The sequence below is a fragment of the Crocuta crocuta genome, unplaced genomic scaffold (genome assembly GCF_008692635.1).
Source record: "Crocuta crocuta isolate KB4526 unplaced genomic scaffold, BGI_CrCroc_1.0 scaffold288, whole genome shotgun sequence".
NCBI classification, from domain to species: Eukaryota; Metazoa; Chordata; class Mammalia; order Carnivora; family Hyaenidae; genus Crocuta; species Crocuta crocuta.
Window position 1 is genome coordinate 1,486,866 of NW_027532607.1, and position 19,581 is coordinate 1,506,446.

General features: G+C 40.8%; 1 protein-coding gene and 1 non-coding gene across 5 annotated transcripts in view; both read left to right on the forward strand.

The window, feature by feature from the left end:
* The window catches only part of EFCAB3 (EF-hand calcium binding domain 3), a 118,529-nt gene extending 99,822 nt beyond the window's left edge, over positions 1 to 18,707 (forward strand). For all 4 annotated transcript variants that reach the window (XM_077780367.1, XM_077780368.1, XM_077780369.1 and 1 more), the window contains 6 exons: positions 769 to 840; positions 2,374 to 2,494; positions 7,218 to 7,411; positions 7,758 to 7,942; positions 15,526 to 15,648; positions 18,233 to 18,707. In XM_077780367.1, the coding sequence (XP_077636493.1) occupies positions 769 to 840; positions 2,374 to 2,494; positions 7,218 to 7,411; positions 7,758 to 7,942; positions 15,526 to 15,648; positions 18,233 to 18,559 (1,022 nt within the window). In that variant the 3' untranslated portion in view covers positions 18,560 to 18,707. The remainder of the gene's footprint in view (positions 1 to 768; positions 841 to 2,373; positions 2,495 to 7,217; positions 7,412 to 7,757; positions 7,943 to 15,525; positions 15,649 to 18,232) is intronic.
* LOC144245067 (U6 spliceosomal RNA) lies at positions 10,737 to 10,838 on the forward strand. The gene has a single exon (XR_013339164.1). It is a non-coding gene; the product is annotated as a U6 spliceosomal RNA (small nuclear RNA).
* Positions 18,708 to 19,581: the final 874 nt, after the last annotated feature.

Sequence of the window (19,581 nt, forward strand, 5' to 3'; positions counted from 1 at the left end):
ATCACTTAAATATAATACCCAGTGCTCATCCCAAAAAGTGCCCTCTTTAATGCCCATCACCCACTGAGCCAACCTATATTGAATTTTAAATGCCACAGCATTTTTGTTGCTATTTTTAAAACTGTCAGGTAACATTTCCTTTGAATACACTGACCTAGTGATTATAGCCCAAGCTGACATGTTGTCTAGAGGATAAACTCAGCACCCCATCTCTTCTCACCTCTCCCCACCCAACTGCCAGCGCCCCATTCAATTAGCATAAGGCCCACATGTGAATCACTGTCACTGGCCAATTAATGCGTTACTTATTTCCACTAAGTCCCCCCAGTTTGCCTATTCTTTCAGCAACACACACACACACCTCTAACAGCACTATTCGTTAACATTAGAGGACACTGGGTACAATTTGGGGATGTTTTAAGAATAAAAGTAGCAGAGGTGGGTATGGAGTGGGTATCCAGGGGTGGAGTCCATGCACAATGACAAGTCTGTAGGAAGGGAGTGGGAGGATAGGACTGCAGAGGCTGGGAGCCCCTGGTTGAAGTTTATGCCCCACCACGGCTTCTGTGGCTGTGGGTGGGCCGTGTAATGGTGCTAAAACCACTTCAAAAAAACTAGTGCTCACCTGAGCACATCTCCAGCCTTAATATGCTGTCTGATTTTAGGTATTGAGTAGTCCAAGGTGTTTTCATTTTACTTTTAACACATAATCTAATTACTAAAATGCATCGTATACCTTTGTTCTGAGCCTTTAAATATCTGTTTCAGAGGATGGGAAGGTGAATTTCTCAGACTTTATGAAGGTGCTGACAGATAAGAACCTCTTCCTTAAAGCCGTGGGTGAGTAGAGCTACTACTGAACAGGTGACGGCTGGGTAGCTATGAGTCACTGCACAGTAACTCTTATTCATTTAGGCCTCTGATCAGGAGACACCTGAGGAAGGTGTCCTCTGGGGTGAGATTTACTATCATACTGCTTCTCCAAAACAATATTTGCTAAGCAAATTGATACAGTTTTAGAATTTTAACTTAAATGCATCAAGTCCTTCCGCAGGAGACACTGCTTTTTTGTCTCCATGTGAACACTTGGAGTAGTGTAGAAAAATTCGGTCACCTTTTATATTCTTTACCAAGTGCCTGTGCCACTTCGCGAGGAACTCTCTTTACAAATGAAAAATTTGTTTAGAAAAAGAAAAATGCTCTCTCTCATGCAAATTTGGGGTAAATATAATTTACCATCCCTAAAAAATATCTTCCTCACCCTGATGAAGTCTGCCCTCAGTGCAAGTACTGGAGAGCTGGCTGGAGGTTAAAGAGCATGTTCTCACACAAGGTCATAAATGATGGGGAACTGTACTTGACATACTGTTATTGGTTCTCTGATGGTTTGTTTATAAGTTTAACAGTCTGCCTTGGAAAAACTAACCACAATTCAGGTTATGTTTTCTAGGATAAATACATTCCAAGTTCTAAATACTGTGTACTGTTTTGAAAACACATTCATTCAGGGACACCTGGGTCGCTCAGTCAGTTAAGCATCTGACTCTTGGTTTCAGCTCATGTCATGATCCCAGGGTCATGGGATTGAGCCCAGCGTCAGGCCTGTGCTGACTGTGGAGCCTGCTTAAGTTTCTCTCTCTCTCTCTCTCTCTCTCTCTGTTTCTGCCCGTCTCCCTTGCTCACTCTTTTTCTCTAAAATTAAAAAAAAATTTTAATGCACTTCTGCATAGGCTGTGAACTATCCTTAGAATAAACAGAGGTTACTGCTTCAAGTACTACTATAGTAACGAGGGTTTGCCTGCAAACCTGAGATATGTTTATCAACAATTCCTTAACCTAGAAGAACAAGACGGTAGTCCTTAATAAATGAGTCATGTTTATGTTAAATGGATTTGCTTACAAATCATATTTACTTACAAGTCAATATTTACTTAGAAGTCATTGAACTAAAACTCTTTATTTATTTTGAGAAAGAGAGTGCATGAGCCCATGTGAGCAGGGGAAGGGCACAGAGAGAGAGGGAGGGAAAGAAACTCCCAAGCAGGCTCCACACTGGCAGCGCGGAACACAAAATGGGGCTCGATATGGGGTTCAAACTCACGAACCATGAGATCATGACCCAAGCCAAAACCAAGAGTCGGTCAGTAACCAACTGAGCCACCCAGGTGCCCAGAACAAAAAATATTTTATCGTTCAGTAATTAAAATGACCTTTTAACCAAATAGAACAGATTTTTTAATGTTTTTCTATAATTTTGTAGTACCTAACTTGGTATTACTATTATAAATAGAATAAAAAATCTTGTCAGCTTATTACTTTCTTTGACAGATGGTTTTTTAAGAAGGCATTTTGAATTTTTTTTCCCCTTCATAGCTCCAGAAAAGGAGAAATGTTTAGATTTAGCTGGCAACCCAGGGATCCTGTTGTTTGAAATCCTATCAAAGCTTGTAGAGACTTCAGCCTTACCCAGAAAGGCTATAATGGAAATAGTAAGGTAAGTGGCAAAGAAAGGGGTAAAATCAGCCTTCTTGGAAGCATTTATGAGGATATTTACAAGGCAGTCACCTCTGATGAAACATCCTACTCCACAGGGTCTGCTCCCAAACAAAAGAGATGGGGTCTGTGGCAATCCTCACATGCCAAACATGAGACCTAACCCCTTCATCCCAGCTGTGCTACCTCACTCTGAAATTGCAAGACTGACCTCAGACCATCTCGGGGCCCGCTGAGGGCCTAAGACAGACAAGAAAGTTCAGACTCTCCTACCCGAGGCTAGAGAATCCCTTAAGAATTCAGACTTTTACTAGGTCAGGCAGAGAAGGACAGATACCATATGTTTGCACGTATAGGAGGATTAGGAGGAAGTTAACGGAGGACGATGGGGGAGAAGAAGGGGAAAAACAGCTGGGGAGAGGGAGGGAGGCAAACCATGAGAGACTCTTGAATGCTGAGAACAAACTGAGGGCTGAGGGGGGTGGGGGAGAGGGGAAGGGGGGAGATGGGCATGGAGGAGGGCACTTGTGGGGATGAGCCCTGGGTGTTATATGGAAACCAACTTGACAATAAACTATTTTTTAAAAAATTAAAAAAAAAAGAATTCAGATTTTTCCAAGGATGATTTTGTGCTAGGCTTGGAAATCTAATTTGGAAGACACTGTCATTCATGTTAGAACTACCAGAGGCTCCCAAGAGGTCCTTTGGCTCTGGGACAGTGAATAGCAATCTCATACGTCCCAAAGTAGCCTTTTGGACTGGAGAGGAGCCAGAATTAGACCTGAGAATAGAGGTTGAGGAAATACTCTCACACCCAAATGTGTCTTATTCCTGCAAATACAACTAAAGATAAATTTCTTCAATCTATTTTTATCATTATATTATAGATATTGAATGTTGCTATTATCAATCTTTATAATTCATACTCTCAAACTTGTGCCTTCCCTCTTAAGCTTAAAAATACAGAATGTTTTCAGAATCCTCTGCATGTAACTCTGTGCTGTCCTATATCTGTCAGGTGTGGAACGCAAAATTCTACTCTTCATTCCAGTTCAAAGGCATTTATTAAATGCCTGCTATTGGTACACAAATTTGACACATTGCTTAACCTTTCAGCCTTGGTTTTCTCACCTATAAAATGGGAACAATAATAATAATACCTACCTTACAGGGCATTTGTGGGAACGATATGTGGTAATGCAGGTGAAGTGATTCAATAAATATCCCTAGAGCTCCATAAACATTAACTATTATTATGTGGAATTAACTAGAATAATCATACAATATATATATTGTGTTTGAATCCTCACCTCCTAAATGGGTACTATCGTCCTCATTTTACAGATGAAAGACCTGAGGTACAGGTAGTTGTTCTTTGCCCCAAGGAGCAATGATGCCTCGATTTTAGCACAGTCTGATTCCAGAACCCATGCTCTTACCCACCCCTCTCTATGGCCACTCACACCCAGGAAGTGCTCAGGGAATGTTAGCTGGTATTGGTGTTTTGATGATGACTGTGGTGATGATGGTTGTTACTTATCATATTTCTGGTTTTTAAGGAGATCACGTGTTTAATACATAGAATTTGCATTTGAGGAACCTAAAATATAAATTGAGAGAAAAGCCCTAAGTATGTAGACAACTAAATATGCCAAATGAGTGGCAAAGATCATTCATGTAGTTTCCTGAGCAAGCCGGTCTCGAGCTGGGTGATGGTAGGATTTGACAGGTGTTCCTGTAGTTGAGTACAGCATTTACTGAGCGTTATGTGTAATTTCTGAGTGTGCACTTGACACGCATTAGCTTTCACCCTGATTACTGTCTCCCAACTGGTCTCCCTGCTTGTACCTTTTTACTCCCCACCTGAGCCTTGCCCACTCCCATCTATTCTCAACACTCCCTCTATCTAACTGATGTCTTAATGCCTACAGCACCAAATGATCCTTTTAAAATGTTGTCAGATCGGGGCGCCTGGATGGCTCAGTCAGTTAAGAGTCTGACTTCGGCTCAAGTCATGATCTCACGGTTCATGGGTTTGAACCCTGCGATGGGCTCTGTGCTGACAGCTAGGTCAGAGCCTGGAGCCTCTTTCAGATTCTGTATCTCCCTCACTCTCTGACCCTCCCCTGTTCATGCTCTCTCTCTCTCTCTCTCTCTCTCAGAAATAAATTTTTTTAAAAAAAATTTAAAAAAATTAAATAAATAAAAGTAGAATGAGAAGCAGATTGACCCTTAGATTCTTCTCCCTAACCCCAAACAACCAAATGACTGCCTTGACAGTTACTTCTCTGAAGAGGCTGGACCAGAAGGTTTGCATCAAGGATATCAGACATCTGATTCCCTTGAGGATGAGGGTATCAGAGTGGAAACAGAATTATATGAAAATTCACTTACTGAATGGTGAGATCCAGCCCCTCCCCCCAACCAGCCACCTTCCCCTTCCCTAGGTCCCAGTGTACTAAAGCCAGATGTATACCACTCAGTTAAAATATCAAGGATCCCTCTCCAGGGAAATTGACTAGCTCGAGAGAAAAAAAAACAAAAAAACACAGATACAATTAAAACTCCCCTTAAAAAAAAAAAAGAAGTCCAATGATGAAACAAGGCTCCAACCAATTACTTGATAGTAAGTACCCACTCAATAAGACCCATCATACCAAAAAACCTCCAACTGGCCTTAAAGAGTGCTTAATCTCACTCTTAAATATGAATAGGCATCCAAGGACTAAAAGAGATTTCAGGGAAACCTGTGCTACAACAGGAAAGAAGGGAGGGAAGGAAGAGGGAGGGGAGGAAGAAACTAATTATAAAAATAACATGGTATATAACCATTGAGCAAAGATTAGTGTGTCAGGGAAGGGGAGACTTACAGATGACAGCAGTGTTCTCAAACTTGAGCACACATGCAACTATTCAAACACACCGCTGGGCCCCAGGGTTTCTGATTCAGTAGGTTTGTGTGAGGACCAAGTATTTGTATTTCTAACAAGTCCCCAGTGCTGCTGATGCTGCTGGCCTGAGAACCACACTCAGAGCCATGGAGTATGCAGAGAACACTTTGAGGGAAAGGAAAGATGAACCTTGAAGGATCTGGTAGGAATTAAATCACACTAAGAGAAATGAGCATTATATATTTTCAGAGGAGCATAAGAACATTGTGGATAGTTGGTTTCAAGGATAGGGAAGGAATTATCTGATTATAAACCAGACTGCTGGGGCAACTGGGTGGCTCAGTTGGTTGAGCATCTGACTCTTGATTTTGGCTCAGGTTGTGATCCCAGGGTCGTGGGATGGAGCCCCAAGTCAGGCTCCACACTGAGTGTGGAGCCTACTTAAGATTCATTTTCTAACTTTCTCTCTCTCTCTCTGTCTCTCTCTCTCTCTCTCTCTCTGTCTCTTGCCCCCTCCCTCTCCCCTCTCCCCCTCTCCCCTGCTCATGCACTCTCTCTTTCTAAAAAAATAAAATAAAATTTATAAACCAGACTCTAATCAGAATGCTATCAGCATATCTACCCACCACTGCTGCAGCTGCAACATTTAGAATTTCTTTCCCTCTTTCTGAGAAGAATAAAAAAGGTTGCCTGTCATCATCCCAGAGAGCAGTGAAGCTTCCCATTGCTGTAACAGAAAAACCTGCCTATGTAATGAATGATGAGAAGCAAGAGCTTGCATTTTGTCCTCTGGCACAGTAAGAAGTGCCGCTCCTCTACTCGGCACACTGAAAAGCGAGGTCTCCCATGTTGGTGCTCGAGCCCCTCTATACCAAGGCTGCCATAAACAAGTCCTCCCCCCACGCCCACTTGCAAAGAAACATCCACCATTCGAGCTGCAAGAAGGAATCTGATCCACCATGAATATTTAAGGCATGCATGTTTGTAAATCAGATGTCTATGCCTTTGGGGATGTTTGTGCTGTGAATGAAAGTCCCTTAGCACATACAGCCTGCTGTATTCTTAAGGTATTTATAAACTAAAATGCACACTAACGTCTCCTAAATCTGTTCATACACATGTGCATGCATACACACACACACACACATACACATACACACACACACACACACACCAAGAAATACAGTTGTGATTTACTGAACAGTAAGATTATTGGTAATACTTCCTTTTTATACTTTTCTGTATTTTCCAAATTCTCCACAATAAGGATTTCTTTTAATTAAAAGAAAGTTTCATTTTAAAACCCACACAAAGTAATATAACAGTAGGCATGATTAATGTTTGTATTCAAGCTGGTACCACTCACGGCTTTGTCAAGGATATCACCATCAATAGATATGTTTCTAGATAAGACTTGAGGTTTTAGGCATGGAAAGAGCCTAAGTGTCCATCAACAGATGAATGGATCAAGAAGATGTGGTTTATCTATACCATGGAATACTACATGGCANCGTTTCTAGACAAGACTTGAGGTTTTAGGGAAGAAGAAGGAAGCCAAAGCCCCAGAACTAGAAATATAAACTAGCCAAGCGGCCTGTGGCTTGATATATATATTCATCTATATATATCTGAATATATCTATATTCATAGATATTCTACGAATGTCACAAAAATAAGCACTCAATAAATAATACTGAATGAATATACAAATTAAGTTTAAAATAAATGGATTCAGCCTATAACTTGCAACTGGACTTGTTTTTCTTTTTGCCCAACACTTAGGCACTTTTTCACTAGGACTGTATAGCACTTTTTATTCTTTTTTTAATTTAGCTATTTCCGAAGAAAATTCCAGGAAACCACATCAGGAATGGTATGGAATCCCTACACTATGGGTTACGGAAAAAGGAGATTTAAGCAAGACATATGCACACCTCCCAGCTCAAGCACAGCTGCCTTTGCTAATGCTGCCCGGATTGCATTAATGAAAGAAAAGGATTTATTTAAATTTCTTGAAGAGTTCAAAAGTAAGAGCCATTTGTCCTCCCCCACTGTTGTAAAGGATTTATTTGTAGATTACTGGTCAGAAATAAATACTAGAGGCCAAGTGCTATACAGGACCATAGTCTATTCTGTCTGGTCTAGGTTACAGGTATCATTTGAAAGCAAATCCACATCTTAACCTGAATCATGATTTAGGTGAAGCTTAGAGTTTGGGAGCAGGGAAGTGGGCAGGAGAGTGAAGGGGCAGAGGGGGTCATGGCCACTGAGAAGACTAGACAAAGAGCAAAATAGGCACTGCATGTGAATTTACTTGTATGTGAATTTCTTCTTACGCTGTTCATAATATCATTTTTATTTTTATCTTTTTAGGGTGCAATCCTCCCTCAGATAGCCCGTATTCAAAAATACCCATCTTTCCATTGTTTCCTAATGTGGATGGCGTGGTGATGGGAAAGCCATTCAAAGACATACATAAATTAGAAATACTAAGGAGAAGGGAGCCTCTGAACTTCTTTGAGAACTATTTTTTCCATAAAAGAGACTGGAAAGCACAGGTAAGATTTCATTTATGTCACATTAGTTAATTCAAATACTTAAGTTTTGAAGTTCTAACTAAATGGAACTAATAACATGGTTTTTAATGACAAATGTTTTCAGTCATTGTATTTTTTATTTTTGATGTTTATTCATTTTGGGGNAAGCAGGCCCTGTGCTGACAGCAGAGAGCCCAGTATGGAGCTTGAACTCACGAACCATGAGATCACGCCTTGAACTGAAGTCAGGCACCCAAACAACTGAGCCACCCAGGTGCCCCTCATTCATTGTATTTCAAACCAGATTCCACAGGCTTTATTCCTAAATTGAAGCCCAGGTATAAATATTTCATTTACTTTCAACAAATAGTTAACCTTATTGAAAAATACAACCGTAGGCTTGGGGTCAGAGGTGAAAAATATAAGAATAATAACAAAAGGGGGGGCGCCTGGGTGGCTTAGTTGGTTAAGCGTCCGNCAACTGCTCTCTCATCAACCTAGCAGCCAGAGTGCATCAACTGGCTCTAGATCATGTTTGGGCCAGATGCCATGGGATAAGAGAATCAGGTCCACAACTCACCAAAGCAGTGCTGTGATGGAGGCCATCCTGCCCTTGGACTAGAACTCTACTTATAGTCCTGGCTACACCTTCTGGCCTACTTCAATCTCTGAGCTTTAAGGTCTTAGGCAGCCATGCCTTGGTTTCTGAGTATTTTCTCAGGAAGCTCTGACCTTACTCCTGGTTTATGACAGGCCTCCCAGCCTGCAAAACAACATGAAGATTTGACTGGAGACAAGTCCACGCTATAAGGCATCTCTGGGTTCCGGAAGTCCACATGGTGTTCACATCACTATGAAACTTCTAGGAGGCCTTCTACGCATAGGGTTTGAGTCCCAGAAGCTGGGGGCAAGGGGAGATGGGAAGTTGCTGATCAATCGGCATACAGTCTCAATTATGCAAAATGAGTAAGTCCTAAAGATAGGCTGTACAAGACTGCACCTATAGTTAACCATACTGTATGGTACTGTATACCAAAAAATTGTTAAAAGCATAAATCTCATGGTAAGTGTTCTTACCACAATAAGATTAAAAAAAAAAAAACTTAAAGATTCTAGAGGAAAACAACAGATGCTGCCAAGGATGTGAAGAAAGGGGAACCCTTTTGCACTGTTGATGGGAATGCAGCCTGGTGCAGCAACTCTGGAAAACAGGATGGAGGTTCCTCAAAACATTAAAAATAAAACTACCCTACAGTCCAGCAATTGTACAACCAGAAACTTATCCCAAGAATACAAAAATATTAATTCAAAGGAATATATGCACTTTGATATTTATGACAGTGTTATCTACAATAGCCAAATTATGAAAACAGCCCAAGTGTCCGTCGATACATGAATGGATGAAGAAGAGGTGGTATACTCAGTCATAAAAAAGAATGAAATCTTGCCATTTGCAATGACACTGATGGAACTAGAGAGTATTATGCTAAAGGAAATAAGCTAGATAAAGACAAATACCATATGATTTCACTTATACGTGGAATTTAAGAAACAAAACAAACAAGCAAAGGGGTGGGAAATGAGAAACAGACAGAGAGGCAGGGCACCTGAGTGGTTCAGTCAGTTAAGTGTCCAACTCTTGATTTCAGCTCAGGTCATGATCTCATGGTTGTGAGATGGAGCCCCATATCTGGCTCCATGCTGATGTCTCTCTGTCTCTCTCTCCCAAAATAAATAAATAAACATTTATAAAATTTTTTAAAAAGAGAGAGAGGCAAGAAACAGACTCTTTTTTTTTTTAATGTTTTTATTTATTTCTAGGAGAGAGAGAGAGAGAGACAGCATGAGCAGGGGAGGGTCAGAGAGAGAGGGAGTCACAGACTGAAACAGGCTCCAGGCTCCGAGCCGGCAGTCAGCACAGAGCCCGATGCAGGGCTCGAACCCACAAACCACGAGATCATGACCTAAGCAAAAGTCGGACGCTTAACCGACTAAGCCACCCAAGCACCCCAACGGACTCTTAACTATGAAGAACACACAGATGATAACCAGAAGAGAGGTGGGTAAGGGGAATGAGTTAAATAGGTGATGTGGATTAAGGAGAACACTTGTGATGAGCACCAGGTGTTGTATGGAAGTGATGAATCACTATATTGAACACCCGAAGCTAATATTACACTGTATGCTACCTAACCAAAATTTTAATAAAAACCTTAAAAAAGGGGGCTGGGTGGCTCAGTTGGTTAAGCATCTGACTTCAGCTCAGGTCATGATCTGATTAGTCCATGAGTTCAAGCCCCACATCAGGAGCTTGTGCCGACAGCTCAAAGCCTGGAGCCTACTTCAGATTCCATGTCTCTGTGTCTCTCTTCCCATCCCTTGCTCAGGCTATGTCTCTCTCTCAAATATAAATAAACATTAAAAATTTGTAATTAACATTTTTTTAATTAAAAACCTAAAAAAGTAAAAATAAAGATTCTAGAGGAGTATCACAGTCACAAATGACCTCAAGTTCAGACTTTGTTGTTATCTCTGCAGATGAAGTCACCTACAAGCAAATATCATCAAAAAGATGGATATTTTCCCTTTAAATTTATTTCCCAACATTGAGTCCTCCACCTGTGATCCTTATCTGTTCACTGTCAATCTCTCCAAACAGAATATAAGGTTCATGTAGGCAAAGACTTTATTTCTTTCACTGAGGGATCCCTATCACCTAGAACAGAACCTGGCCCATAGGAGACTCAATATCTTTTGGATGAAAGGAAATTATAATACAAAGTCTTTATTTATTAAGAGCAAGACTGTCTCATTCTTGCTTCAGCAGCACATGTACTAAAATTAGAATGATACAGAGAAGATTAGCATGGCCCTGTGCAAGGGTGACATGCAAATTCATGAAGTGTTCCATATTTTTTTTGTTGGGATGAGCACCGGGTGTTATGTGGAAACCAATTTGACAATAAACTATGAAAAAAATAATAAATAAAATAAAAATATAAAATAAAATGAAAGTTTATCTAAAAAAAAAAGAGCAAGACTGTCTCTAATCATATCAGAAGAGATAGTGTCATTGGCTACCTCAGTGGTCCCCTTCTTTGTTCTCTCTCTCTCACACAGCAACAAAGTGGCTCTGCTAAAATCAGCTCACAACTTTCCAATGGCTTCTCATATCACTCAGAGAAAAAGCCAAAATCTTCACTATAACTTACAAGATCCTACACAATGTAAACCTGAGTGGCTCAGTTGGTTAAGCATCTGACTTTGGCTCAGGTCATAATCACACAGTTTGTGGATTCGAGCCCCATGTCCTGCTCTGTGCTGAGGGCTCAGAGCCTGGAGCCTGCTTCAAGTTCTGTGTCTCCCTCTCTTTCTGCCTCTCTCTCTCTCTCTCTTTCTCACACAAAAATAAACATTTTTAAAAAGTTTAAATCTATAAACTGTTTTTAAAGGAAGAGAAACAAGCAGTTCTAGTGAGTCCAGGTGAGGGATTACAAAAATAAAAAAATAAATATCAGAATAGAAACCATAATGGGAATAAAGCATGCAAATAAATAAAAAAGAAAGGCTGATTTGAAAAGAATAAAGGAAATTTCTAGAGATTGAAAATACAGTATTGAATAGTTTTTAATTGTACACACCCAGGAAGAGAGTGAACTGGAAGACAGCCGAGGAACTTACCTGGAATGCAACACTTAGAAAATCTAAAGGAAAAACTAACACATGTGCTAGTAGGATCAACGGTTCTAGCATAAATACAAAAAAAAAAGGTTCCAGAAGAGAAGAATAGAGAAAGTGGAAGAACAGCAATGTTCAAACAGGTAATGGCTGAGAATTTCCTAAATTGATGAAAGACATGAATTCTTAGGTTGAAGAAAACACTGGAGAAAGATATTTTTTAAAAAAATACAACTTGACGTCACCTGGCTGGCTTAGTCAGAGAAGCATGTGACTCTTGATCTTGGGGTTGTGAGTTCAAACTCCACATTGAGTATAGAGATTATTAAAACAAACTAAACTTTAAAAATATATACATAAATACATACAACTTGAAACATTGCAGGGAAACTAAAGAACAAAGTACCTTAAAAGCAACTGGAGTGAAAAAAAGAGATTACTTATAAAGGAACTAAAAATAGACTTCATGCTCACAAAAATACCAAGCCATAATAATGAAATAATATCCCCAAATTGTATACAGAAAGTAATTCCCAACTTAGAATATAATTCCCAGCTAAACTATCATTCAAGAGTGAGGGCAAATAAAGATACTTTTTTTTTTTAAGATTTTATTTTTAAGTAATCTCTACACCCAATGTGGGACTCACAACCCTGAGATCAAGAGTCACATGTGCTACTGACTGAGCCAGCCAGACACCCCTAAAGATACTTTCAAACAAAGAAAATTGAAACAGTTTACCTCTCAGACCATTGTTAAGATAAATATTAAAGGATATACTTTAGTAAGGAGAAAACTAAACCCAAAAGGAAAAAGTGAGATGCAAGGAAGTTAGGTACACTCACTGGCTTTGCTGTCCCTTGAATAGACAAAGTTTACTTCTCATCTCAGTGCCTTTGCATTTGCTGTTCCCTCTACTTAAAAATGTTCTTTCCCCAGATATTTGCATTAATTACTCCCTCACTTCGGGCCTCTACTCAAACGATACCTCCTCACAGAGGCCTTCTTCTTACTACCTTATCTAAAATAACATCTCCCATCATCCCCTGTGCCTGTATTTTTACCCTGGTTCATTTTTTGCACAGCATGTATCACTATTCAACATAACATTACATTTCTGTTTGCTTATTGTCTGTCTCCCCACAGGAATATAAGCACCATGAAGGCAGGTGTTCTGGATTGTTCAATGATGTATCCCAAATACTTATATACCTATAAAATTATAATTATAATAATTACATAATTAAGTATATATTTATAATACTATTTTTAAAAATCAAAGATTAGGGGTGCCTGGGTGGCTTAGTCGGTTAAGCGTCTGACTTTCGCTTAGGTCATGATCTTGCAGTTCGTGGGTTCGAGCCCCGCGTCGGGCTCTGTGCTGACGGCCANCTTTCCCTCCCCTGCTTGCACTCACTCTCTCTCTTTCTCTCTCTCTCTCTCTCTAAAATATAAAATAAAATATTAAAAAAACTTTTATAAAGGATTCTGAGACTGATTTTTAATAATTTTCAGATATATGTTCTTTAAAAGAGACACACCTAAAATATACCAGAAAGTTTGAAAGGAAAAAGACAGAAAAAGACAAATCAGGCAAATACAAATCAAGGAGAGCTGGTATCAATATATTAGCACCGGGAAAGTAAAATTTAAGGAAAACATAACTAAAAGATAAAGATGCTATTTAATTGCTTTTAAAAATCTTCAAGAAGATATAAATATCCTGAACCTGTATGCACCTAGCAAACTGACAGATAAGGTGACAATTAACAGAATCGTAAGGATTAACTTTAGACTTTTTAAAGGCATTATGCGTGCCAAAAAAGTGAATAGGCAAACCCATAATCACAGGAGGAGATATTTATCATGCATCTCCAGAAACTGATAAAGCAGACAAAAAAAAAAGAAAAGAAAAGAAAGAAAGATGAAGAAAAAGAAAAAGAGAAAGGAAGAAGGAGAAAGAGAAGAAGAAGAAGAAGAATAGAAGAAGAAATCAACTCATCTCACAGAAAATTCTACCTGTTAAGGAAGAGACACATGGAACTAAAGCTTATATAGAATCAGACTCTAGAAAATGTTGATTCCAGACATGGGGAACTTGAGCACATTAGTAGCCAGGAGGAAGGGCCCTTAAAGCGATGGCTCTCAATCCTGGCTGCACAACAGGATCACCAAGGAGAGCTTTTAACAGCCCTGTGCCCAGGCCACAACCCTATCAAATTAAAGCAGATCTTGGGATGGGGCTTAAGCTTCGGCATTTTTTTCTTTTTAAGTTCCAACATGCAGCCAAAGCTGACAACCACTGCCCAAGTCAGAGACACTGAAGTTGTAGGAGAGGGGCAAGTCATTGGGGGAGCCCAGTGCAAAATGGAAATGTAGGGCCCCTTGTCCAAAAATTACTAAGAATTTAAAGACAGCAACAGCAGAACAATAAACCAAACTCAGGGTCCTTCTAAGTAAGTGGCTCTGTGTGATTGTACAGATCACACACACCTGAAGCCAACCCTGGACCAAGGGAAATTGAAGGGAAATGGTCCATGGGGCAAATAAATATTCAGCAGGGAGACTTTGGCCTTGAAAATCAGGAAAAACTCTCACACAGAAGAAGCAAAGAGGAAAAGGCAGGCTACAAAATGGAGAAATCCTAGGGTGGAAAGAAGAGTGAAAAGAATTTATACTCCATAGCTCTGGAGAGACAAGATCAGTAGGCGAGGGAGTGTGCAGACATGGTTTTCCAGCAGCTACTAAGAAGACTGCCCTGAGGGCTGTAAGAGAGTTAACAGCAAATGAAGAAAAGTAATGGTATGCAGTAAAAAGGGCCTGCATGAGGGGTGCCTGGGTGGCTCAGTCAGTTAAGCGTCTGACTTTGGCTTAGGTTATGATCTCACGCTTCATGGGTTCAAGCCCTGCATCGGGCTCTGTGCTGACAGCTCAGAGCCTGGAGCCTGCTTCAGATTCTGTATCTCCCTCTCTCTCTGACCCTCCCCTGCTCACACTGTGTCTCTGTCTCTCTCAGAAATAAAAATATTTAAAAAAAAATTTTTTTAAGAGCCTGCATGAGACTGGGTAATACATGTTTTCAAAAAGTCAATCAGCATATTTACATGATTGCCGCCAGCATTGTTCAGCAGGCCAGGAACAGGGAAAACAGACAGCTGGCTCCCATGGGAAGTTTGGAAGTACTATATAGGNTAAAAATATTTTTTAAGAGCCTGCATGAGACTGGGTAATACACGTTTTCAAAATGTCAATCAGCATATTTACATGATTGCCGCCAGCATTGTTCAGCAGGCCAGGAACAGGGAAAACAGACAGCTGGCTCCCGTGGGAAGTTTGGAAGTACTATATAGGTTGTCCTGTGTGGAGGGCGCCATCTTCATTTTCAGTGCTTGGTGATGGCTTGGGAAATTTGGTGAAGGTAGAGTTGGCGCCTCTCTACCCTCCATATCCATTCCACACATAAACCGTCTTCTTTTATTGTTTTAATGTTTACTTATTTATTTTTGAGAGAGAGAGAGAGCGCGCGCGAGAGGGGCAAAGAGAGAGAGGGATACAGATAATCCCAAGCAGGCTCTGCGCTGTCAGCACAGAGCCCCACGCGGGGTTTGAACTCACTAACTATGAGATCATGACCTGAGCTGAAATCAAGAGTTGGATGCTTAACCAACTGAGCCACTCCGGTGCCCCATCTTATGGTCTATACTTCTGGCGAGGCTTCATCATTATGCAAGAGAATTTGCTAAATGCTCACTTACACATGGCGCTATACCAAGTGCCCCAAAATAACTGATGCGCGGCTTAGCAATAACCTTATATATTGTACACAAACCCCTTCATAATGCAATGTTTTTCTGCTTATTATGTCTATGTCATATAATTCCACCGAAAATATATCACTAACCTTCTTTTCTAAATGTGTATGAAGGCAGCAAATATAAAGCTTATTGACCCCGTCTCGGGCTGTCCTACTGACATCCTGGCCATTGATCAACTACTCAAAAAGAAGCAGAATTGGACAGTGACTGATGCAGCAGCTGTTAAACAGCCCGTGAGTATTCACTGTCGCATGCCTTCTAAGAAAGCATTGGCAAGAACATTTTCCATTTCAATCCTACAACCATAAACCCCAAAGTTATTTTTTCTGTTCTATGCCTTTAAAACAAGACAAACTCAGGTCTCATTTTTACATGTGGCAGTAACGCCTCTTGCTCTATAATCAAATGGATTCAAACGTTAACTGTTACAATTCATCCTGCTAGTCGCCTATGGAAACATACCCGGCATTGTTTCTGGGACATTCATTTGTTTCGTGCTGGAAATAGCGACTAAGTAAGGCAGCCAGCAGTCACAGTGAGTGGGTGTGCTGAGGAAGTCATGATGAGTGAGAGCCATCTTGATTATAGCAGCTAAGAGAAGAATCGTTCAAGTGCACTTCCTAGGTGCCAAGCACAGTGCTCTATAAGTACTCCACAGGTACTCTGCGGATACCAATTCTTTTACTTATCACAACAATGCTTCCAACAGGTGCTGTTAGGGTTCTTTGTCATTTTATAGATAAGCACAGAGAGGTTGGCTTGTCTAATGATAGAAGGAATAGAGAAAGTAATAGAGACAGAATTATAAACACTAGCAGCATGGCTCTGGAATCCACTCTTTTAACCACAACTCCATGCTTCTGGACTACTTTTGTGCCCTGACGTCTTAGCAACTTTTGTACCCCACAGAGACAGACTGGGGTGTATATATTTCGTGCTGCCTTTCTTCTGCATTTGACACTAATGATCAAGCTCTGCTAGATGCTTTCCACTTTCTTGGCCTTTACAGTACTGCGTCTTGCAGCTCTGTGTCCCTTCCTCTCGCTTTTCCTTCCTGAATGTTCATCCTTTCAGTCTTGATATTTCTTCATTTTCCTACTGCTCTTCCCATTATATACACTGATCCAGTCATTTGTTCAGTAAATATTTATACATTATTAACAAAGTTCTAGGTTTACGGGATACCACAATGGGGGAAACAGAGTTCGTGCCCTCCATGAGCTTGGAGTGAAGGTGAGAAGGAAATACACAGTAGTAATACATGGGGATAAGTGAAACGACGGGTAGTCAGTACTGGTTGCCACAAGAATGAAAGGAGGGGCCTCCTGACCTCTGTCTCATCATAGCACATAATCATGCTGGAGTAAATGGAGGCTCCTTATAGCCAGAGGCCTCCAGCCCAGAGTACCAGATGCCCCAAGGGCTAAGGAGCTTGAGAAAAGCACTATCTCAATCTACCCTTCTTGTTTCAGCTGCCACCTCTATACAGATAACTCTTAAATCTGTCTCTAGCCTAGACTTCTTTCCAAAACTTTCAACTTAGCTCATTGACTGCCTGATGAACATTTTTACCTCACTGTCTCAGCCTATCAAACTCTACCTGTCCAAACCAAACTCATCATCTGCATCAAACTGGCTCTTCCTTGGGGATTCTGTATCTCAGTTGTTGATACCACCCTCTACCAGTCAATGAAACTAGAAAGCCCGAGTCATCCTTAACTTTAGATTGTCCTCACTCCCCACATGCACCTACAACCCAATCTGGCTACTCTTGTTCTCCTGAAAATTTTTCCAGTCCCCTTCATTCCATCCTTCTGCCTACCGCTTTCGCTGAGGCCCTCGTTAGGTCTTACCTGAACCACCCAAGCTCCTATCCCTGCCTCACAGCTGCTCCCCTCCACCCATGTTCCACACAGCTGCTGCTGATCTAACATGAAGATGCCATGTCCCTGTCCTGCTTAAGAATGAATGCTGCTTCCCTCTCAACAACAGCAGGATTTTTCAGCTCTCCTTTCTGCTCCACACTCCGAGGGACTTCTCTCACTTCTGTCAGAAACAATTGGTCATTGGGGTGCCTGGCTGGCTCGGTCAGTGAAACATGCCACTCTTGATCTCAGGGTTGTGAGTTTGAGCCCCACATTAGGTGAAGAAATTACTTAAAAATGAAATTAAGAAAGAAAAGAAAGAAGGAAACAGTGGCTCACTGCAGCATAATTTTCACTGAGGAAAGGGCTCTCCCAACCTCCCTGAAATCAAGTCTAAGGGCCATTACAGCAGAAAACGATTTGCCAGGCTTACCTCCATTACTCCTTCCCTCCCTCTTTCAAAACTTGACACTGTAGCAACACCAATGTGCTTGTACCTCCTCCAACTCCAGAGGCTTATTACCTTTGATCCTTTGTTTCCGCTAGCTCCTGTCCCTGGAACACCTTCCCATGACGAGTGACTCCCTCAATCCGGCCAAATCCTTGAGGAACTATTCAGCACCTTCTCCCTCCCTGCCCTAAGCTGGATTGAGCACCCTCCTTGGCACTTCTATTATATCCAGAGCCCATCTCCATCTCCTATTTCCTCCTTGTTTCAGTCTATTGTGTTTTTAATATTCTCGTAATATTTCTTATCTCATTATTCCCAAATCATACATTTCGATTGTCCATCAACTCCTAACTCGCATGTCCTCAAGAGGTACTACCAATGTATAAAGCCAGTGATGTTCAGCTAGCCTGGGAACGTAACTCTTGGGATATCTAGGATTGTGGTCCATAAATCAAAGATACGTTAAGGTAACTCCTTTGAACTTCTGCTCTCTCACTGCAGGTGAAGAAAGCTATCGATACCTATAACTTAGGAATTGCCCTTGAGCACCGGAAAGACATGCTAAATCTCTGGCGGAAGATCCGAGGGGATTTGATTGGAATAGACACTAAAAATGAGTCCTTTTATGACACCTTTTCTACTTATACATGGTCCTGGAATGTTTCCCAAGAATTACTTTCACCAAAGGACTTAAGACTACATGATGCCTACATGAATAGGAATAACTTCCACAACTCTGTATTCTCTTCTTCCTCGGATATCAGTGAATGTGACACGGACACAGGAAGAAAAAGAAAACGGAAAGGTTTCAAAGGGTTTCGACCATGAGATTTCTACATTTTCTAAACAGCTCATTGCAAACTACTTTTTCATAGATATCAAAATTATGGTTTCTTGCTTTTGCCTAGTACATCCTTAGCAGCTGAAAAGGTTGACATCTTTTGAATTCTGACCAGTAAAAAAGTTTAAGTCATAACGTGGTTTCCCTTTCCTAATTCTTATCTAATAAATAGAGGTCATGCGGTTTTTCCCCAGCAAACAACTGCAATCTGCTGCCCCCACCTGGCTCTAAACTGCCTGGGCACACGGAGCAAACCTGAGATGGGCACTTACCTCAAGGGGCTCTCCCAGTAAAATGCATCTGAGTTTATGTGACCATAAGTGGCATTAGGTTTTTTATTATTTGTGAAAGAGGCCAGAGGCAGCAGATGACAATGATCCTTCAGTTCCGGGGAATGATATCACCATCTCCCAGGGAATCTTGATTACATTTGGGTGTTCCTAAGGCTCCTTAGCTGCACATCTTCAGGCTGATCTCTTGGATCCCTCTTAAAAATAGTTGATCTCGGGGCGCCTGAGTAGCTCAGTCGGTTAAGCACCCAACTTGGGCTCAGGTCATGATTTCTCAGTTTAAGAGTTTGAGCCCCATGTTGGGCTCTGTGCTGACAGCTCAGATTCTGGAGCCTGCTTCAGATTCTATGTGTGTGTGTCTCTCTCTCTGCCCCTCCCCTGCTCACACTCTGTCTCTCTCTCTCTGCCCCTCCCCTGCTCACACTCTTGTCTCTCTCTCTGAAAAATAAATAAACAAAAAAAATTTTTTAAATAGTTTATCTCATCCATTACACTTGTTCTTTAATGCATTTAATAAAGAAGCACATGTATAACTATATTACAAGTTCGGTAGCTATAATTTTTATTGTGGAAAACTATACATAAAATTTATTTTAATCATATTTAGGTGTGTATCATCCATTACATTATTTTTTCCTCTTAGAAAAAGGAAAAAATATGTTTCATATTGATGGGGACAGTGGCTTATAATATAAAATCATAATAGGCCAGAAAAAAAG